Consider the following 23,584-nt stretch of genomic DNA (forward strand, 5'->3'; position numbering starts at 1 on the left):
AAAAAAAAAAAAAAAAAAAAAAAAAATTAAAAGGTACTCTGAAAACTGCAAAGTGTCATACAAATGCAAATCTTTTTTTGGTTTGTTTTTTGTTTTTTGTTTGTTTGTTTGTTTGTTTGTTTTGAGACAGTCTCACTCTGTCACCCAGGCTGGAGTGCAGTGGCGTGATCTCAGCTCACTGCAATCTCTGTCTCCCAAGTTCAAGCAATTCTCCTGCCTCAGCCTCTTGAGTAGCTGAGATTACAGGCACCTGCCACCACGCCTGGCTAATTTTTGTATCTTTAGTAGAGACAAGGTTTCACCATGTTGGCCAGGTTGGTCTCGAACTCCTGACCTCAGGTGATCCACCCACTTCGGCCTCCCAAAGTACTGGGATTATAGGCATGAGCCACCGTGCATGGCCAAATGTAAAGTTTTATGTGAATACTAGGTGATGTGTTATTCCTAAAATTCTCTCTGTACTCATACGTGTGTGTGCATGTGTTCTTGTCTGTGGTGGTGAAGAGGAAGGAGTAGAAGACAGTGTAAAGATGCTGAATAATAGACATTTCACAAGACAAGGAAATGCTGTAATGTCCTGTGTACATTGTTTCTGCTCTTACCTTCCTCTGAACATTTCTGGGCAGAGAAATTACTCCTCCTCCAACCAACTCCTTTTTGCCCTTTGCAGGTGGCATGCGATGTTAAGGTCTTTTATATAGGACGAAAGAAGGAAAACAACTTGGCTGCAACAAAAACAGAGGTAAAAATTAATGTTTGTAGTCTATGAAGACTGTGAGAAATCATTTTGATAGGTAGGGGATGTAGATGCCATTTGCTTGTGAATGTGTGTGTGTGTGGCACACGCGCATGTGTGAGAGAAACAGAGAGAGGGGGAGAGAGAGAGAGAGACAGAGTCTTGTAGTAATGGTTTTTCTCCATTGGCCTGTGGAATCAGTTCAGTGTGGGATATGTTGACTGTTTACTGTGGCTATTCCTAAGGGTTGAGGAACTGGAGGAGTAGTTCTTAACAGAATTTAAGCTAATGATACTGCTTGTTGGATATTATTTCATTTTCAGAAAGGACTGGCTGAGGAGGGGTTGGGAAACTGACATTGGATGTCAGGTACTTATGTCAGCTTAGGCTCAAAGTAACATCATGAAGTACTCACGATCTTCCCTGATTTCCAAATAAGGCAACTGAGCTTCAGGAAATTGAAATGATTGTCCAAGTTCTGCAGAAAGTAAGTAGATGACCTCATATTTAAGCCCAGGCTAGTTTGATTTGAAACTCCATGTTCTTCCTTCTTTTTTTTTTTATTAGAGACAGGGTCTTGCTGTGCTGCCCAGGATGGAGTGCAGTGGTGCTGTCATAGCTCTCTGCAGCCTCAATCTCCTGGGCTCAAGTGATCCTCTTGATGCTGTATGGGGGCTGAGAATCCCTAAAGAGCATTCTCCAAATTTTCCAAAATTCCTCAATTTTTATGGAAAATTCCCCAAATTTTCAGACTAAATCATTTGAAAATTTAACATGAAAATACTCTCCAAGCAATGATTTATCTTGAATGAAATACTATGTTTGACAATTTCATACTAAAAGGATACTTTTAGGGACACCTAATCCACCCACCGTTAATTACCAGTAAAATCCACACAGATAAAATTATTATTTTCTACAAGGATTTTATTCCAAGAAGGGAGAACACAAAGTCATGTTCCATGTAGGAGGAGGAAGAATGCACACTGGGCCTCATCTGTCCCTTCTGGGCTCAGCATTCAGAATGGGCTCTTCATGTGGGTCTGGCTTTGACAGAGAGTTTGAGGAAGCTCTGTGGGCAGGGACTTAAGGAGTGGCTAGCATTCCTCTGAGCACTTTGGGGAATGCACACCTATAAAACAGAGCAATATATTCTTGAATGCACTATTAAACTGGCACTGTAGTAAATAAAGAGTTTAGTAATCACAGGGCTGGCCAAACAAGAGCAGGGAAAATCTTCTCAATCCCATCTCCCCCAGGATTCAAAGGCTGAGGTTTGTAAAGGGTACTTTGGTGAGTATGGGGCTGGAGAACTTGTGTAATTGATTGGCGGGGAATGAAATCACAGGAGCACCTAAAACTGTCTTTGTGCAGCTGAGTCAGTTCCCGGGAGGGGTGTGTGTGTTGGGGGAGCCTCAAGACTCGGTGGTGTCTCTTGGTCTACTGAAATGCTAACAAATATCTAGAAGACCAGTTATTTAGGTTTCACAATAGTGATTGATATGGTTAGGCTTTGTGTCTGAACCCAAATCTCATCTTGAATTGTAATCACCATAATCCCTACGTGTCAAGGGAGGGACCAGGTGGGAGGTGATTGGATCATGGGAGTGGTTTCCCCCATGCTGTTCTCTTGATAGTGAGTGAGTTCTCGCGAGATCTGATGGTTTTATAAAGCAGTTTTCCCTGCTCTTGCTCACTCTCTCTCTGGCATGCCGCCATGTTAAGATGTGCCTGAGTCTCCTTCCACCATGATTGTTTCCTGAGGCCTCCCCGGCCTTGCGGAACTGTGAGTCAACTAAACCTCTTTTCTTTATAAATTACCCAGTCTCAGGTATGTCTTTATAGCAGTGTGAAAACAGACCAATACAGTGATGTTATCTTTGGTAGCTGAGGAAGTTATAAATTTTGTGACATTGGTTATGTGACTGGGGCAGCAAGCAACTTACAGAAAACAAACTAAGCCATGGCGGGACATTGTTTATGCCTATTCTTTAGCAAAGTCCAAGCCCCTACCATAATTCCAACCTTGCCTTATGAATGTGGCTTTAAGCTCCAGGCAAGGAGGGGGATCATTTTCCCTTGACTCCAAGTTTAACTATAAACTAAATCCCTCTCGTAGTTATGTTGGCCTTTGTAGTAGAATAAGTAAGCAAAAAAGCAACCAAAAAAAAAAAAAAAAAAAAATCCCAGAAAACATAATTTAGCCGGAGGTAGAACAAACGGAGTTTAGATTTCTCTTATTTTAATTCTGCAAAGGCCATTCAAGAGTCACCAGACTGTTAAAGGATTTCCATACTGCAAACAAGCTTAAGGACACCTGAAAGAAGAAAGAAGAAAACTATTTTTAAAACATTTTTAAAACAACTTCCTTCCATCACAATCATCAGATTGTGCTACTAAATGTCAATGAGTTCCTGAGAGATTCGGAGTCACTGCAAGATACCTGGGCTCCTTTGGAATACTGGAGTCATTTATTTTTTGCTCTTTATCATCTACAAATTGTGTCTGTGTTCTCTTACCAGACACACGGAGTGTCCTTACCACTGATTAAACATTCAGTGCCTGGAGGGGATGCAGTGGGTCATGGGAGCTGACTTTTCCTTCCAAAAGTCGTAGGGATGTCCTTCTTAGAGCAAGACCACGATTACTAATTAACTAAAAATTCTGATGCTGGAAATAAAGCTGGCCATTCATTTGTATTTGAAAGCCATTAACATTTTCTTGATAGGTCAGTAAATAGTTACCAGATCTTTGGTTGCTTTGGTGAACTGTGCTCCTCTGCTTTTATTGCTAAGCCATCCTTCAGATAGAGAGGGAGCGGCTGCAGGAGGTAATGAGGTATGTTTGTGAACCTTGGGTTCTTTTATGGTTACAGATGTGTGTCTACAAGTGTGTGTGAATTTGAGTTGGTCTCTTTTAGTCAAAATGCCCTTGTCAATTTGTTAGACACAGACAAAGATAAGTAACACCAATAATAAATCAAAAATTATGCAGATGCATACACATGGAACAAAATTCTCATTTATCTTTTTTTCTTAGTGTGTGCATATTTTTCTGAACTAAGGCCGGATCTATAAGCCTGATTGTAGTGAAACCTGTGTGTTTATATGTGTGTTTCTGTGTGAGGTGTGATGAATTACTTAATACTTAGGTTGAGGTAGCAGGCAGAAATTCTTTCAGATTCTGGAAATGAGGTGAGAGAAATGAATAAAAGGAGTTAGAATTTGGGAGTGAGTTTAGAGCATTTCTCTCTGAAAGGATGTGGAGTTATGATTGAGAAAATGTAATTGGAGAACCAATTATAGTCAGAAAATTGAGAAATCTATCACTATGCTTATGAGTTTGGTACCTCTGTTGATCAAATACAGAATAATTTTAGAGAATAGACTGAGGGTGTGTGTAACATACTGGGATGCATTTATGAGTTGGTATGCACTGGGGGTTAGGAGTGGTTTCCTGTGGAATCTGGAAGGAGGTCATAAAGAGAAAGGTAGGGTATCTGTCCTGGCAGTCATGTGTGGAGTAGAATGGGAGTGCCCGTGGGAAGAGGAGAAGGTGATAAATTGTTTTTGGCCCTCCCTGGTAATACTTAAAATAAAAAAAAAAATTGGATCCTTACTAGTTGCCAGAGTCTAGCTAGACACATGCAGGCATTTCTTTTCTGACTGGTTACAGAGGTGGGAAGGGAGAGTTACTCTTGGGGAAGAGAAAGAAATTGAGACTAATCCCCATGAGTCTCCCTGAAAAAGGATATCAGTAGGTTCTTGTTGCAGAATCTGATCAGTGGCTTTGCTGGGTGAGGAGGACTTCCCAGTGTCCAAACTGTCTACAGTCTGTGTCCTGGTGTGGGACAATAAGTGTATGTCTGCAGGTGTGCCAAGAGGGGGTGAGTTGGAGGGGGGTCTTTGGTTTGTTGTGCTGGTAGGACCCTGTGCTACCAGGGACCAAATGAAGTGCTACACTAAATTTAAGACAGCTCATTGCTATTTCACTCACACTCTGACAAGATGCCAATGATCATTTTTTATTATCAGGAATTCCCTCACAAATAAATTTTAATGAGCTAATAAAATTACTATAAAAATTGTTCTGTAAGCAGGGAATGGAACTAGAATAAGAAATTTTCCATTTAAAATTAGTTCAGGTGGCAGCTGTGGAATGTGATGAGAAATATAAGCCTTCGCATACTCTGTTGCTGGGCTCGAGGAGGAGTTAGCTGTCTCCTAGAGATGATCCCTTTGCAGTTCAGATGGGGAAACTGAGACCCAGAGGGGTTAAGTTGTTTTTCCAAGGTCACACAGCAGGCTAGGGTAAGAGCTTACTCTTAGATCTCTCACTTTGGATGTGACCAGACTTGCAAGGAAAAAGCCATTCATTAGCTACCTTATCCCTTCCCACTCACCAAGCAGCTGGGAAAGGATGACCCAACCTACTAATATTGCCCAGCATTTTTGATGAATAGCTATGGCTTGCTGGGGTCCTCTTTGCAAGTTGTTCTTGGTCTATCTACAATGAATCCTCTTTTCCACTAGATCTCATGCCTTGTGTTAGCAAAGGATTTTAAAAGAATGGCTTAGACCTCCATATACACATCAAACACTGGCCATAATGCTGAAAAGAGGACAAATATCTAGTTTTTCCAAATTAATTTAGATAGCCATTTTAGTAATTTGGGCCCCCATGTGGTTTGTCTACTTTGCCTAAAGAACTATAATGGTACCAGGACAATGAGCTTTGACAATTATTCATATACTAAATAATTCAAGAAGAAAAAAAATTCTATTGCTTTTGCATAATGTATATATATTAATAATTCTTTTTTTAAATTTTACTTTAAATTCTGGGATACATGTGCAGAACGTGCAGGTCTGTTTCATGGGTATACATGTACCATGGTGGTTTGCTGCACTTATCAACCCATCATCTAGGCCCCACATGCATTAGGTATTTGTCATAATTCTCTCCATCCCCTAGTCCCCCATCCCCTAACAGGCCCTGGTGTGTGATGTTCCCCTCCCCATGTCCGTGTGTTCTCATTGTTCAACTCCCACTTATGAGTGAGAACATGTAGTGTTTGGTTTTCTGTTCCTGTGTTAGTTTGCTGAGAATGATGGCTTCCAGTTTCATCCATGTCCCTGCAAAGGACATGAACCCATTCTTTTATATGACTGCATAGTATGCTATGGTGTATATGTGCCACATTTTCTTTATTCAGTTTATTATTGATGGGCATTTGGGTTGGTTCCATGTCTTTGCTATTGTAAATAGTGCTGCAGTAAACATACATGTGCATGTGTCTTTATAGTAGAATGATTTATAATCCTTTGAGTATATACCCAGTAATGGGATTGCTGGGTCAAATGGTATTTCTAGTTGTAGACCCTTAAGGAATTGCCACACTGTCTTCCACAATGGTTGAACTAATTTACACGCCAAACAGTGTAAAAGTGTTCCCATATATATAGTAATAATTCTTACATTTCAGTATGATTTTTTTTCTGACCAACCTAATTAAAATTGCAACCCTTACCCCAACATTCCTCATTTACCCCCCCACTTTTTCTCCATGTACTTATACAGTATAACCTATTGTATATTTATTTATTTTGTTTATTGTCTCTTTTTTCTACTCATGGGAATGTAAGTCTCATGAGGGCAGGGATTTTTATCTGTTTTGTTCATTGTATAGCCAGTGTTTGAAAGAATGCTTGGCACATTGTAGGGACTTAATAAATAATTCATGAATGAATAAATAAACTGCAAGCAGATTTCTTTCTTCCAGAGATGTAGCTTAGATAATGATGAATGAATGTGGCAAATAAGGCACATCAGTAGCTTCTTCCAGGTCTCCCAGAGAATTTAAAACAGTGCTATGGGCCATAAATTTAATGTGGTTTTATTTGATAAAACTACAATCTCACAGAAAGCCCAAGCTGGTGTACACTGTGGGGCATTATAGCATAGACTATAGAGTAACAGTTGAAAGCCATGGCTGTGGAGTCCAAAGGGCAGGTGTTCAAATTGGGGCTTTGCTCCTTATCAGCTGTATGACATCAGGCAGGTTATTTGATATTTCTGAAGCTTAATTTTTTCATCTGCAAGTGAGGATAGTAGCCATAATCAACTTGCAGTTGTTATAAAAATTGCATGTGACAAATTATGGAAGCCTCTTAGGATATCTTCTCAATCACTGTTAACCATTATTATCATTAGCACTAAAATTGCATAATTATATATTTGTCCTATAAAAATAATAGTCAAAGATTAAGGACAGATTGCCAAGTAGCGTTTTTTTTTTTAAAAAAAACATTTTAAAAGCACTTAACCCTATTTAAATTATTTCCTTTTTTATTTGCCTCTTGCCATTTTCTTGATCTTAGTTTTCTTCAATTGCATTTCTAATTGAGATAGGAAGCTTCACCATCAAGGGTTCTATACTGCAGGAAGTAAGGTCAATCAGATAATGCTGGAGTTTTTTTTTAAGGTTTAAGGAAACGTTTCTCTTGTATAGCTAGAAAACAGATATTATTGTTCTGTAGAGCAAGTAACCATATTTGAATATATAGAGCAAAAGGACTATTGATAAACAGCAAGTTTTAAAAAAAATGTGAATGATATTTTGTTAAAAAGTCATATTTACCTATGCATATTAGTTATCTATTGCAGGGTAACAAATTACCTTACAATTTTGTAGTTTAACACAACAAACATTTATTATCTCCCAATTTATACAAGTCAGAAATATGGGAGTGGGTTAGCTGAGTGGTGCTGATTCAGGGTCTCTCATGAGTCCAGCCGAGACGTCAGCCGGGACTGCAGTCATGTGAAGGCTTGAATGGGGATAGAGGCCTGCTTTCAAGGGGGCTCACTCAGATGGCTCTTAGCAGAAGACCTCAGTTCTTTGCTAGAAATTCCATAATCTTGCTTGAATGTTATGATGGCATGGCAACTGTTTTCTTCAGGAATTGATCCAAGAGAAAGAGCAAGGAGGAAGCTGTAAAGCCTAGTCTTGGAAGTTAGATGCCATCCCTTCTCCATATCCTATCTGTTGAGAGTGAGTCACTAAGTCCAGCTCATCCTCAAAGGGTGGAGTTGTGGGGACTTGGCCTACCTCTTCAAGAGAGGAGTATCAAATAATTTGTGAAATTAAAAATACCTGCCATGTTGTGATTTTTAAGTAACATTGTATTATATTTTACTTCACATATTTACTGAGTACTATCTCTATGGATATTTACACTGTCCTCAATCTTTTGCTGTTACATGTAATACTGTGATGAAAACCCTTTATTTGTGTATACATTGATTCCCAAATGTGTAAGTGTATTTATGGGATGAATTTCTATAAATGCAATTGCTGGGTAATGGGCATGAGTAATTTTAATAGTTTTTGCTGAGTCTTCATTGAGCATAGGGTGTTTATAGTTTGACCAGCAATGGGTGGGTGTTTCTTCACAGTGTCTAACATAGTGTGTTAATAAACATTTGGAAAAAAATTAAATAGTATTATAAAAAGCAGTCTCACATCTTACAACTATTAGCATCTACCAAACAGGAGACATGGTCACTTGGATAGACATTCTAACTCCCCTTCTTATCAGTGAACATAAGATCACTCTTTGCTTTATTAGTTCATTTAATTATACCAGGCATGAGAAGTTATTAATCTTTATGGAATTTAGCAAGCAAGTTTAATTTTTTAGGATTCCTTATGAAGCTCTTTGGAATGTGAGATCGTGGAGACAGTCATGGTAAGAAAGACTAGAATTGGAGTAATTTATTCTAGAAAACACAAGGCAATCCTTGTTGTAGAGAAAGATTGCTTTCACAGCTCCATTTCCTTTTGCATAGTAAGATGGCATTATGTTGACTAATAACAGTTTCTTATCAATGTATGAGAAGTAAGTCCTCTTATTCAACCAGTCCGTGGATAAATGACTAAGGAAGACTGCTTCCTACTGAAGAGAATGTGGGAGGAAATGTTGATTGGGTGGAGAATGAGACTGCAAGGAAATATCAAATTCCTGATTTAGGGAGTCATGAACTAAGACCTCCCAGGAGAAGAAAGGGGATGTTCTTTTTGAGTAAAGAGAGTATGATTTACAAGGCAGCCTGGGAAAGCAAGCGTTGGTGGGTTGGTGGGGAAAGTAGGCCTTGTATAGGCAAGACTGCAGCTATGGCTTCTCTTCCTGGCTTTCTGCACTTATGTCCCAGGCAATGCATGAGTCATTCAACACATGGGGCCATAAAGCACTTAATGGAGGTCATACCAGAGCAAGTGAACCAGGACAGCAGTCAGCATTGTTCATCAGCTGCTCCACCAGAACACCAAGTCGTGTGTGGTGCCACACTCAGGGAAAGTAGGACTGACATATTTTGTAGAAACATTCTGTTTCTTACCCAGGACCCACTACCTGTCTTCTCTTTGGTAAATAATAATATAGTGAGACCTATGCTTTATGATTTAGAATATTTTTACTTGATTTCCACAATAAGAAGCTGGCAATAGATAATAATAACAGAAGAAATTGTAGTTTCGTTTTACAGATAGGAAAGTTGAGACTCAAGAGTATTACATAAATTGTTTTTTTTTTTTGAGAGGGAGTCTCGCTCTGCCACCCAGGCTGGAGTGCAGTGGCCAGATCTCAGCTCACTCCAAGCTCCGCCTCCCGGGTTTTACGCCATTCTCCTGCCTCAGCCTCCCCAGTAGCTGGGACTACAGGCGCCCGCCACGTTGCCCGGCTAGTTTTTTTTTGTATTTTTTAGTAGAGACGGGGTTTCACCGTGTTAGCCAGGATGGTCTCGATCTCCTGACCTCGTGATCCGCCCGCCTCGGCCTCCCAAAGTGCTGGGATTACAGGCTTGAGCCACCGCGCCCGGCGAGACTCAAGAGTATTACATAAATTGTTACAGCTACCACAACAAAAAATGGTAGGGTTGGGAATCAAGCTCAGGGATTCTCGTGCTCTATTTAGCACTGCCCTCTCTTCCGAGAAGAACTTGGGGATAGAATAATAAAAAAAAAAGACACTAATGAAATGTTTAGCACATGTGTCTTTTGTGAAAGGGAGAAATAGAATAGTGTGAGATTTCTGTGACTCACTTGAAAATGAGTTTTAAAAACTAATATTGAAGCCAACATCACCCTGATACCAAAGCCAGACAAAGACACAACAAAAGAATAAAACTACAGACCAATATCCCTTATTAACATAGATTCAAACATTCTTGACAAAATACTAACAAACTGAATCCACCAGCACGTGGAAAAGATAATACACCATGATTAGTGAGTTTTATTACAGATATGCAAGGATGGTTCAACATGCACAATTCCATAAATGTGATTCATCACACACGCAGAATTAAAAACAAAACCCATATGATCATATTAATAGATGTAGAAAAAGTATTTGATAAAATCCAGCATTCCTTCATAAAAAAAACCCCCTAACCACCTTGGTGTAGAAGGACCATACCTCAAAATAGTGAAAGCCATATATGAAAAACCCATAGCCAAAATCATACTGAACAGGGAAAAGTTCAGTATGATTGAAAGCATTCCCCGTAAATGGAGACAAGACAAGGATGCCCATTGTCACCACTCATATTCAACATAGTACTGGAAGTCCTAGCTACAGCAATCAGGCAATAGAAGAAAATAACAGGCATCCAAATTGGAAAAGAGGAAGTCAAATTACCTCTGTTCACTGATGATATAATCTTATACCTAGAAAACTCTAAACCCTCCAAAAGACTCCTAGATTTAATAAATGACTTCAGTAAAGTTTCAGGACTCAAAATTAATGTACAAAAATTAGTAGCATTTCCATACACCAATAACAATCAAGCTGAGAACCAAATCAAGAATTCAATCCCATTTACAATACAATAAAATAAAATACCTAGTAATACATTTGACCAAGGAGGTTCAAGGATCTCTACAGACAACTATAAAACACTGATGAAAGAAACTGTAGAAGACACAAATTGGAAAACATCCCATGCACAGGGATTGGAGGAATCAGTATCATCAAAATGACCATACTGCCCAAAGCAATCTACAGATTCAGTGCAATTGTTATCAAATTACCAACATTATTCTTCACAGGTTTAGCAAAAACAATCCTAAAATTCATATGGAACCCTGAAAGAGTGTAAGTAGCCCAAGTAATCCTAAGCAAAAAGAATAAAACTGGAGGTATCACATTACCTGACTTCAAATTACTCTAAAAGACTATAGTAACCGAAACAGCACAGTACTGGTATAGAAATAAACATATAAATCAGTAAAAAAGAATAGAGAACTCAGAAATATAGCCACATACCTACAATCAACTGATTCTTGACAAAAATATGCACTGGTGAAAGGACTCCCTATTCAATAAATGGTACTGGGAAAACTGGAATGTCATATGCAGAAGAATGAAATCTCTCACCATGTACAAAAATTAACTCAAGGTGGATTAAAGACTTAAATGTAAGACCTGAAACTATAAAATTCCTGGAAGAAAAACCTAGGAAAATCTCTCTGAACATTGGCCTAGGCAAAGAATTTATAACCAAGTCCTCAAAAGAAACCACAACAGAAACAAAATTAGACAATAGGAGACTTAATTAAACTAAAAAGCTTCTGCACAGTAAAAAAATAAAATAGAGTAAACAGACAACCTACAGAGTGGGACAAAATGTTTGCAAACAATGTATCTGACAAAGGGCTAATATCCAGAATCTATAAGTAACTCAAACAACTCAACAGGAAAAAAAAACACATAACCCCATTAAAAAGTGGGCAAAGGACATGAACAGATATTTTTCCAAAAAAGGCATACAAGTGGCCAGAAAACACGAAAAAATGCTCAACATCACTAACCATCAGAAAAATGCAAATTAAAACCACACATGAGATGTCATCTTGCGCTGGTCAGAATGGCTGTTATTAAAAAGTCAAAAAACACATATTGGGGAGGATGCAGAAAAATGGAAATGCTGATACAGTTTTAGTGGGGATGTAAATTAATGGTATGGAGATTTCTCAAGGAACTAAAATTAGAACTACCCTTCAATCTAGCAAGTTCACTACTGAGTATCCATACACAAAAAATAAATTGTTTTATCAAGAAGGCACCTGCAATTGTATTTTTATTGCAGCAGTGTTCACAATAGTAAAGTCATGAAATCAACCCAAGTGGTCATCAACAGATGATTGGATTAAAAATGTAGTGTACATATATGCCACGGAATACTACTCATCCATAAAAAACAATGAAATCATATTTTTATAGCAACATGGATAGACCTGGAGGCTATTTTTTTTCTGCATGAAATGACCCAGAAACAGAAAGTAAAAAGCTGCATGTTCTCACTTATACACAAGAGCTAAACAGTGAGTATATTTGGACATACAGAGTCATAGACACTGGAGACTCCAAAAGGAGAAAGGGTGGGAGGAGGGTGAAATACTACTCATTGGGTACAATGTACACTATTTGGGTGATGGGTACACTAAAAGCCCAGTCTTCACCACTATGCATATAAATCCATGTAACATGTTTGCACTTGTACTCCTAAATCTGTAAAAATTAAAATCAGTAAAAAATATTTTTAAAAAGTGAAAAAAATGCTGGTAGGGATATCATAGATCTTCTAGTTGAATTTCTTTCATTTGTAAATGAAGAAACTGAGAATGAGAAACCTTAAGTAAATTTTCCAAGGTAATCTAGCTGGTTATTTTCAGAATGAAGATTGCAAAAAAGAAAATTAACTAGATTTAAAGTCTCCTGGAAGATGCTATATCATCTATGTACCATTCTTGCTAAAAAAACAAACTTAAATCTGATAAAAACTATAAAGCTAATAATTAATTTACAGGAACTATAAGGATAGAGAAATATGTTAGCATGCCTAGAGATGTAATCAACAAAATTCAGACTGCAGGAAAAATCTACAGAACAAATTCTGTTTCTTAAAAAATACATAACAGATATAAACCAATTACGAGATATAAATCTTACTTGCATCCTCAGGAGAGCAGAACAAATTGTAAAAGTTTATCAGACAATGAAAGAAAATTCAAAATTTACTAGATATTTGATGACAGTAAAGAATTATTATAAACATAGGTGTGATAATATTTTGCCTTTTGCAAAATTTCTTATCTTTCAAAGAAACATATTGAGTATTTTTAGATTAAAAGACATGAGACCTGAGATTTGCTTCAAAGTAATTCGGGGTAGGGAGAAAAGTGGACCAGAATAAAGACAGAATGAATTGGCCATGAGTTGATAATTTTTTAATTTAGATAATGGGGGCTTGGGAGGCTTGTTACCGTATCCATTGCATACATTTGAGCTTTTCCATTAAAAATCTTACTAGTTATATAGTAAATCAAGTTCACATCTAAAATTGTTTTCTCTTACTTTTTAGAGATGGCAAGAAAGAAGCTGAAAAAATTTACTACTTTGGAGATTGTGCTCAGTGTTCTTCTGCTCGTGTTGTTTATCATCAGTACTGTTCTAATTGTGCTTTTAGCCAAAGAGTCATTGAAATCAACAGGTAAGAAGTAACTCTGGGGCTCTCTCCATGTGTTGTTTTTATTAGAGCAAATCTTCATCAATGGCAGGAAAGTAATGCTTTCATGCTCATGTGTGTTGTTTGTTGCGGGGGCTGTTATATGTGTGTGTTCTATGTGTTTTGGGCAGCTCAGTAGATATTCATTGTAGGTTTAAGTTGTGATACTTTGATTTAGCAATTAATGCATTGCAGGATTCCATAATTGACATTTTAAATACATTTGCCAAATTTCCTTAAATAGCTCTAATTCTGCTAAGAATGGTAATTAACAATACCCTTATGTGAAAGGCAAGCAAATGAGTATATGAGAGACTTCAAAAGTTTGTGGAAAATAGAAATAAAGAAAATAGAAAGACAAGATAAAAATTAAAACAATTAAATTTTTCTCAATTAAACTCCACAAGTTTCAGGACACTTTTGTAAAAGATGATACCAGCCATTTAGTCCATCCATAAGGACTAAGAGGTCCTGGGAATTTAACCTTTTTAATGCAGATCTTTTTTACATTATTAACTGAAAAAATATGAGTGCGCTTTATAGATTTTAAGATTAGGAAACTAAAAGAAGTCAAAAGGAGCCAAATAAGAACCATAAGGTGGATTTCCCATCAAAACTCTTCAAAATTGCCTTTGTTTGATGACGAAATGAGCAGGAACTTTGTGGTGGTGGAGAAGGACTCTCTGTGAAGCTTTCCTGGGCGCTTTTTCTGCTAAAGCTTTGGCTAACTTTCTCAAAGCACTCTCATAATAAGTAGATGTTACTGCTCTTTGGCCCTCCAGAAAGTCAACAAGGAAAATGCCTTGAGCATCTCAAAAAACTGTTGCATGACCTTTGCTCTTGACTGGTCTGCTTTTGCTTTGACTGGTCCACTTTTACTGTGACTAGGCCACTTTCCCCTCTTGGGAGCCATTGCCTTGTGCTTTGTCTTAAGGCTCGCACTGGTAAAGCCATGTTCCATCTCCTGTTACAACTCTTGAAAGAAATACTTCAGAATCTTGATCCCCACTTGTTTAAAATTTCCATTTAAGGTTCTCCTCTTGTTTGCAGCTGATATGGGTGCAACAATTTTGGCACCCATAGAGTAGAAAGTGTGCTCAACTTTCATTTTTTCATTCACAACTGTGTAAGCTGAACCACTTGAGACGTCCGTGGTTTTGCCTATTGTTTCTGCTGTTATTTGTCAGTCCTCTTCATTGGGGCATGACAAAATTAATTTTTATCTTCACAAATGGATGTGGATGGTCTGCTGCTGTGGGCTTCATCTTCGATATTGTATTGGCTCTTCTTAAAATGAGTTATCCTTTTATAAACTGTTGATTTCTTTGGGGCATTGTCCCCATAAACATTTTGTAAGTATCAGGGATTTCACCATTTTTCCACCCAAGCTTCATCATGAGTTTGATGTTAGTTCTTGCTTCAGTTTTAGCAGAATTTATGTCGCTCTGATAGGTGCTCTTTTCAAACTGATGTCTTATCTTTCCTAGTGCCTCAAGCTAAGTCCTGTTCAGACATTTTGTAACAATCTACTGTCAGTACCAAAAATATTTGAAATTTCTACATATTTTTTTCATAATACATATTTTTCATGGACTTTCTGAAGACCCTCATCTAATCGAAGTTTTTTTGTTTATTGAATTTTTATATCCCCAAAAGGAGCTGGATTATGCAGAGTTATCCATGGTTTCTTATCTGATTCATCTAGGAGCAAATTCCTAGGAGAACCAGGCAATCAAGGGTTAACCTGTGGCTTCTCTGTCCCTCCCACCCCATCCCTTGTTACAACAATTTCTATTTTTTGTAGAAAAAAGTCCCAAAGTTTGCTCAGCTCTTAAAATTATGTGATTCTAAAGATGTAACTAAAACCATTGTGCAGACATTGGCACAATTTGAATCTGAAACCCTGAATGAAAGGAAAACCAATCAAAAGACTAACTGTTTTGTCTTAATGTCATTATTAATTTATTGTAGAACACCTTCAAGAAAGCTCACCTCCTTATTTTAGGATACAATAAAAACACATTTTCTAATTTACTGATTTTTAAATCTGAAATCAAAGTTCTCCAGCCCTTAGATAAGTCCTAGCTGTCAGTTTTTAGACTGGTGGGCTCCCTTTACATCTTTTGTCATATAGGACTTTGTATTTACAGAAGAATGACGTTGCTCAGAAGCATTCTTTGTCCTGGGGATTGGTTGTTGACTGAGCAAGCAAAGTTAAGGTTACTGTGACTAGGATGGCACTTGTACTGCACATGTTCTGTGTGCCCTTGCTGCTGGGGTTGGAAGTAAAGAATCAGATCAGAGATCTGCAGACTTTACTGTAAAGGACCAGATAGTAAATGTTTTAGATTTTGTGGGCCATACAGAGTCTGCCATATGACTTAATTTTGCCCTTGTAGCACAAAGCAGCTAAAAATAAATGAGTGTGTAATGTGTATAACATGTAATGTGCATGTGTGTAATTTTCCAGTAATACTTTGTTTGTAAAACAGGTTTTGACTTAATTTGGCCTGAAGGCCATAGTTACTGACCCCTAAACTAAAGGAAGGGTGGTCCCCAACTTCATGAGCTTCTAGTCTAAAGGTGGAGTCCTTACTCTTATACATACCATCTTGTAGGGGATGGAATTGGGAGTAGAAGGAGATGATGTAGAGATACACAGAGGTAAATACAGTCAGCAGGAACAAAGTGACATTTTATAAAGTGAATGCATAAATTTTGAGGTCATCAGAGTGAAGCCCACTCAGTAGTGGAGTTAACTGGAGGTGTTGAGAACTATTGAATATCTGTGAAATTAAATTTGTTTAATGGTCATTTTATGTTTGCTTTTGATATAGCCCCAGATCCCGGGACAACTGATCCCCCAGATCCTGGAACAACTGGTTCCACACAGCCTAGGACAACGGGTCCCCTAGATCCTGGAACAACTGGTACCACTCCTATTTCTGCTGAATGTCCAGTGGTAAATGAATTGGAACGAATTAATTGCATCCCTGACCAGCCACCAACAAAGGTTTGAGTTATGAATTTTGTTTCCATTTCAGAATTTATGCAACCTGATAGTTGTTTTGTTTGTTTTTGTTTTGTTTTGGTTTTCTTCATTAGTGACTCTCAAGAGAGGTCACTTGCAACACTTTATGTTGCAGCCATTAGCCGCTCAGGCAAATTAACCTTTGTCCATGCTGGCTGTGCAGCTTCGGGAAAGGAAGACCTGGAATATTCCCTTGGGTTGCCAGATTCAGCAAATAAAAGTGCGGTTGCCCAGCCAAATTCAAATTTCAGAAAAACAATGAATCAGGTTTTAGTATAAGTGTGTCCCATGAAAGATTTTGGGCTTACTTACTAAAAATGTATTTGTCTTTTATATGGCAACACTACATGATTACTAGTTCTTTCTGCCTCTGTTCTTGCCCTGTATGTCTCTCCTTCTCCTTTCAGAATTTCTAGAGCTCATCTGGGATCTACAGTAAAAATTCATACACGTGCACAAAGCATTATTTAAAATAAGGGCAAAGTTTCAAGGGCTATGTTTTGGAAGGAAGGAGGTAATTAATGCCAGATTAAAGCTAGTGCAGACATCTGGGTATTTACTTTAGCCCATTGTTTCTAGATTATCGGCTGAAGTCCAGCTGATTATGATGATTATAAAGTACTTTGCCCACACCCTATGTTTGTTGTGCGAAACTTTACAGAAAGCTGATGCACACGCATTTACTTTCCCTGTCATATTGTGCAAGTTACTCAATAGCTCAACTGGGCTGTACTCAATAGCTCGCTAATTACTTGGAAGCTCACCTAGATTATCACATTCTCAGTATGTCACGCTACTGCAACACTCCATCTTGTTATTGGGTATTGGTGAACTTCAGATACAGCCATAGTAATGTTTCTTTGGTGCTTTATTGTAAGATCTTTTGATAAGTACTGTGGTATCAAGATTGAAGTTCAATAAATGATCTTTGGCTTTTCTACATGTCATACCCAACTGAATTACTCCATGACCTTGGCGTGTATTAATTGGCATGCTCAGCCAGAGAGAAATACTGGCACTTTCAATGATTCATTTTCTTGTAGAAGGTACATCTTAGGCCTTTTGTTGTATGTTTCACGAATCCTGAGAGCTGTATGCTGATCCAGATTGTTGTTAAGAGCTGAGGCTATGGATAGTGATGTGTTTGTATGGCGTTCACATTAAAGGGAATATAGCTGAAAGAGGATGGTGGGAAGAAGTTATGAACACAACAGATAGGGTAGGCAGAATGTTCTGGTGTTGAAGCCATTCCCATATAATTTTTTCATTCTTATCATCTGTCCTCCAAGATTATATGTAAAAGAACTAAAAGAATAACTTTCTCTGCAGATGGTTCTTGTTTATAAATACCATTGTTTCATTCTACCAATTATGGGAGGGAATCCTTTTCCAGTACAGAAGGAAGTAATATATCAAGCCACCCTGACACCCTGAGTACTCTTGGGAGACTCTTCTTTGTCGAGAGAATGGACTCTAGGAGTCCCCTTCATGGATCTTAGAAAAAAAGATCACTCAATTATCTAACTCCAGTTCGTATCTTTAGTTCTGGGCTTGAAACTGGTTAGAGGGCATCTTCACTGAATCCCTTCCTATCACATCAGCTGAACTCATTACCTCCTCACCAAATCTGCTTTTTCTTCTCAGCTACCAGATTTCTGTTAGTAGTTCTATTAAGCTTCTAGTTCTTGAGGCAGAAACAGCAGAACTTCTGCTTGGCTCATCCCTTCTATCCCTTTGGCCAGTATTTCATATATTTTAAAATGTTTTCCTTAACAATATTTTCCAGAAGAGGCATTTCATTTTCATTCTCACTGCCATCCCTAGATCATCATTTCCTCATGCTTGGGTTGCTCCAGGTGCCGCCTGGCATCCCTTCTGAATTCCATTTCTCCCATCCATTCCATTACATGAGGGATTAGAATTGCTCTTTTTTACATCCAACTTTTGTTATTAGTTCTACCCAACTCCAGTACATATAGTGGTTTATTACTGTATGTTGAGTCAAGTTCAAACACTGTCTTCTATCATCTAAGACCCTACCTCTGTGCCTCTATAGGTTCACTTAGGCTATACTTCTATGCAGATTTTAAAGACAACTCTCTACACTTATTCTGAACCTTTGAATTCTAAAATCCTTTCCACTTCCTTGATAAAGTCTTTTATCCCCAATTCCAGAACTCAGAGTTGAAAGATCCCATTGATGGCAGGGAGCAGGAATATTTCATCAAATTCCAGATATCCAGCTTAGGAAAGAAATGATAGTTAATACTTTTAAATACTTTGATTTTTCAGGGCTATAATGCACTGTGTAAACATGGGAGAGCAGGTTACATGCTTAAAGATAAAGCTGCGTGCCCTAAGTGAACACTGTAGAGTAATTAAGCTGAGAGAAATTCACAGTTGTTTTCCAAGGATAACAATAATATAAGTGGTAATATGAGTAATTTGAGAGGTTACCATATTTCTTAAGCAGAAGCTTTGCCATCTTTTACAGCAAACACACTTGGTAATTGTCTGTGTATTACTCATTTATTTGGCTTATGATATCTTTTGGCAAATTCCAGTTTATTATCAATGTGTTGGGGATCATGTTTTATGATATAGCAGCAAGAGTATTGCATTTTGCCAAGGTCATTGTGAGTCTTCACCTTTAAATTACTCTTTGTTTATACAACATCAGTTAATAGCCATTATATGGTGCTAGGAAGAGCAGTGAGCCCAGATACAAACTTCAAGTCTTAAAAGACTTAAGTTTATGTTTGGCACCTTGAAATGATAGTGTAGCCATTGGACAAGTGAAAGGATGTAAGGGGAGCCAGGTTATTGAGTTACTCAGTCCTGGCTTTGCTTCTGGAAAGCTCTTTGACTTGATCAGTAAGTCACATTTTCTTATAAACTGTCAAATCCTTCTAAGTAAAATGAGACAGTGTGCTCAGCTAAAAGTGCTCATTAAACAAATAACTATTGAACACTGTACTAACCTCAAAATATTTTAGAATAGTGATCTCTAAGGTTCTGGGAAATGTTTCTCTGAAAATTCACCACAGTCTGATTTGGGGGACTAGAAAGACTGGATTCTGGTGGCAACTTTGTTTTAAAAAATCTTTGCTGTTAGACTTCACCTTGAGGTTAAATGAAGTGGCCAATCTAACAAGCTAAATTTCAAAACCTAACTCAAGATGCACATATTATAAAATAGCCTAAAATTAAGATATTTCACAGAGTCGAGACTAATTTTATTCATTCATTTGTTCAAACTTGCCGCACATAAAAACAGCTAGAGAACATTTTGATGAATAGAGGGTGATTTGAAATTCCTTTATCATCAAGTGCTTTCAACTTCTAAAATTCCTGCTCTATTTGAAGATGGGATACTTTGTTTCATTCTATTCATTTTCTTCATGTGGAGACTTTCTGATTCCACCTTTTTTGTTCACAACATCAGGTTCTTTTGTGCTGCTGTAACATAATGCCCAAGACTGGGTAATTTCTCAAACACAGAATTTTACTTCTCAGTTATGGATGGAGACTGGAAAGAACAAGACCAAGGTGCTGGCATCTTGTGAGGACCTTCTTGCTACATCTTCACATGGTGGCAGGCAGAAGGCAAGAGACAGCCCACTGTCTCCTTTATAAAGGCACCCAATTCCCTTTGTGTGGGAAGAGCCCTCATGGCCTAATTACCTCTTAAAGGCCCCACCTGTTAATACTAACATATTGGCAACACCTGAATTTTGGAGGTGGCCCATTCCAGCCAAAGCACCAGTCTGACTAAAATTGCTCTAAGTCTTCTATTTTCTTAGACTTCTGTTTTCTTAGAGCACAACTTCTCCATTTGTCTACTGAATTACAAACTACCCAAACTTACTGGTTTGCAACAACAATTGTTTTATTATATCTAGTGATTTTATAAGTCTGAGATTCTGGCAGGATTTGACTGAATGGTCCTGTTCCACATAGCATTTACTGAGATTACATGATGTGGTGGTATTTAGCTGGTGGCTGGTCTGGTCTGGAGGTTTCAAAATGACTTTACTTACATACCTGGTACCTTGGCGAAAATGGCTGTAAGGCTGACTGCACCCTCTTCCCCTCCATGTAGTCACAGAGTCTGTCTTGGTACTCTCCCCAGCAGGGTAGCTGAACTTCTTACATGGTGGCTCAGTGCTGCAAGAGACAGAGACTTAAGCTTCCAGTTCTCTTAAATACCACACCTAAGCCAGCATAGCATCACTTTTGCTGCATTTTATTGATCAAATCAGTCTCAGGCCGGCCCAGATTCAACAGGAACAATGATAGACTCCACCTCTTGATGCAAAGTGTGTCGGAGAACTTGATGGCCATTTAAAACAGTTGCAGAGGAATGCTTATTTTTTTTCTTCAGAGTAGCATAAAGGCTGCTATTAATGGTCAAGGCTGCGGTGAACTGGACAGTACAGAACAGAGCAGGATGGGGTGGCACAGGTTATTGGAGTCAGCACTGGGAATAGGTTGGGTGGCAGAGCTGAGTGACTGAGGTCTAATGCGAATGGGAAGGAGTGCCTCCTGTTCCCTCCAGTGGCAGGAAATGGTTGATGCCACTGACACACTCAAGCTGACTCTCCCTCAGTCTGGGATCATGTCCTTTTAACCAGTTTGCATTTGTCCTTGCAACTTTGCCCTCTTTCTCTTCTGAATGCTGCAGCTGCTGAAATTTTGATTCTTTTTTTTTTATATCTTAGATCTGCTGCTTCCTAATGACTTAATGGTTTATGCATTTCAAGGCACCTGTAATCTTATCAGTAAATTATTTTCACCTCACATTGTGGAAAGACATAGGGAATTACTTCTGAGAAAGTTTCTGGTTGATAATTGATTTCACCTTTAGAATAGGCTTTTGCGAATATAGGGTGGCAATTTCTCTTTTTTATATACAAATATGTGAGAAAGTATTTTTAAAACTTAAAGGCCCACATACTTACTACAGAAAAGGTGTTAGGAGAGAAAGTCTGTGACAGGATGATCCCTTTAGGTTTCTTCTGGTTCTTCTCTCTACCCATTACACTGATCAGCCCAGCAAGCACCTGGGGCTTCTCTGGTTTCCTGTAATAGTAGGAATCATGGATTATCATTTAGTGGTTTTCATTTTACTACTTTCTGCTTGCTTCTCTTTTTCTGTATTTCCCAGGCTCTGTCCCAGAAATTCTGATTTAATTCTTAAGGAGTGGATCCCAGGCCTGCTTATTTTTGTAATTTGCCAGGTGATCCAAATGTGCAACTAAGATTAATAACCACTGGTCTACAGCAGTGGTTTTCAAACATTGTTCTGTTTTAGCATCACCTAGAGAGCTAATAAAATCCTTAGCACTCCAGCTTCAGTGAAGGAGGATAGGGCCTGTGCTTCTACACTTTTCCTAAAGTTTCAAGGTGATTCTGACAGGTACCATAGTTTGAGAGTATAGTAAAATGTGTTTGACACAATGTGCAAAGTTGTACATTTTCAGCAGTTCTGTAGGTCGTTATGTTGGAAGGGATTTTGGCAAAATATGGAATGTTTTCAGTCTGTATTTTTATATTGTTAGTCACGATTATTATAGTCTTCTTGGTAATCCAGTATATGAAAGCTTGAAAAATAATGACACATTAGGTACTTGATAAAAGATGGGGAGCTGAGAAAATAGGCAGTTCTATATTCTTTCCTATTATTTATTTTCACATTGGTTTTGATTTTTTCTATGTTGCACTAACTTCTTTGAAATAATTATTAATAAATCTTTAAGATATACAAAAATATATAACCATTATCCAGCTTAAGAGATAAAATATTATCAGCAGAGATGAAGTCCCCTGCATATCCATTCTGTATTATTACCTTTTCCTCCATCCTCATTAGAGGTCACCACACTTTTGAAATTGATATTTACCATGCATTCCCTTCGACCTTTACTACTTCTATATATCCTTGTAAATAAAAGACATATACAGCCTATAAACATTTTTGCTTATGCACTTAACATTGTGAGATTTAACTAAGTTGATAGATATCTCTAGTTCGTTTATTTTTGCCATAAAATTGGTACACAATTGTATAAAATTGTATATCAATTTTACGGCAAAAATAAATCAAAATCACTCTTTCTAAGTAAAAGATTAGTTTTTCTCCAATATCTTGAAGTTACATCAGTTCTATTCTGAATATCTTTGTAAGTTTTTTTACTTGCACCTGTGTGATTTTAGATATATATCTTCAAGTTTACTAGACATTATCAAATTGATCTCCAAAGCAGCTGTGCTGATTTACCATCTCACTGTCATTCTCTGTATCCTCTTTGGAATTGACAGTTTATTAAAGTTTTGCCATTTGGGGATTATAAAATTCTGTTGTGGTTTCAGTGCTAATTTTTCTGAATACTAATATTGGTGAACATCTCTCATTTAGTTCTTTTCTGTGAATTTTTCTGTCTTGCCCAATTTTATATTGAGATGTTTTTCTTCTTGATATGTACAAGCTTCCTGTTCATTCATTTATGTGATTCTGGATTCTTATTCTTATCATATGTGTTGCAAGTATTTACTGTTTTGAGGCTTTGCTCATCTATTTTATACTGTCTTGATGAACAAAAGTTTTACATTTTAATAGAGTCAGGCCTATCAACAATTGTGACTTATGCTTTGATAACTATATATTCCCGTATTACATTGTATCTCAGGAACAATTCCAGGAAGACTAAAAGCCTAGAGGCAAAAAACAAAAAGTTATAGATTTAAGAAGAGAAAAAAAGAATCTAATATAATAATAATTGAGTTATTTATTCTATTTTTTTCTATAAATTTTCTCGAATTTCTACCTAGACAATATTTTGTCTGGAAGTAATGAATTATTTGGCTTCATTGTATTCAGTTTTGTACATTTTTTTCTTGTTCTCTTGAATTGTTAGGCCCTCCAATATGTTTTTAAATTATAAGCAATCATAGTGATGGGTCACTTAGGTTATTTTTCCTGATTTTACAAGGAATCCTTTTAATATGTTACCATTTAGTAAGATACTTCTTGTACAGTTTTGGTGGATATCCATGATCAAACTGAGGAAGTTGCTTTTCATTCCAAGTTTGCTAAAAATTTTATTATAATAGCTGATGAATTCAAATGATTATATGGTATACTTTTAAAATAAGTTTTATTATGAATTACACAAGTAGATTTTCTATCATTGAAGGATCTCCTTATTTCTGGAGGAAACACCACTTGGTCATTATTCATTTAATAT

The 23,584-nt window shown here is 37.5% G+C and overlaps 1 protein-coding gene across 5 annotated transcripts in view; it reads left to right on the plus strand.

Annotated features, from left to right (window-relative positions):
* The window catches only part of MGAM (maltase-glucoamylase), a 116,364-nt gene that overhangs the window by 2,164 nt on the left and 90,616 nt on the right, over positions 1-23,584 (plus strand). The window contains exons 2-4 of one of the 5 annotated variants that reach the window (XM_017891075.1): positions 671-742; positions 13,163-13,291; positions 16,144-16,319. In XM_017891075.1, coding sequence (XP_017746564.1) covers positions 13,165-13,291; positions 16,144-16,319 — 303 coding nt within the window. In that variant the 5' untranslated portion in view covers positions 671-742; positions 13,163-13,164. Of the gene's footprint in view, positions 1-650; positions 743-1,951; positions 2,030-3,481; positions 3,575-13,162; positions 13,292-16,143; positions 16,320-23,584 lie in introns of those variants that run through there. The other 4 variants (XM_017891076.1, XM_017891079.1, XM_017891078.1 and 1 more) reach the window with 4 other exon arrangements.

This window comes from Rhinopithecus bieti, unplaced genomic scaffold, assembly GCF_001698545.2.
Source record: "Rhinopithecus bieti isolate Rb0 unplaced genomic scaffold, ASM169854v2 scaffold_20175, whole genome shotgun sequence".
Taxonomy (NCBI): domain Eukaryota; kingdom Metazoa; phylum Chordata; class Mammalia; order Primates; family Cercopithecidae; genus Rhinopithecus; species Rhinopithecus bieti.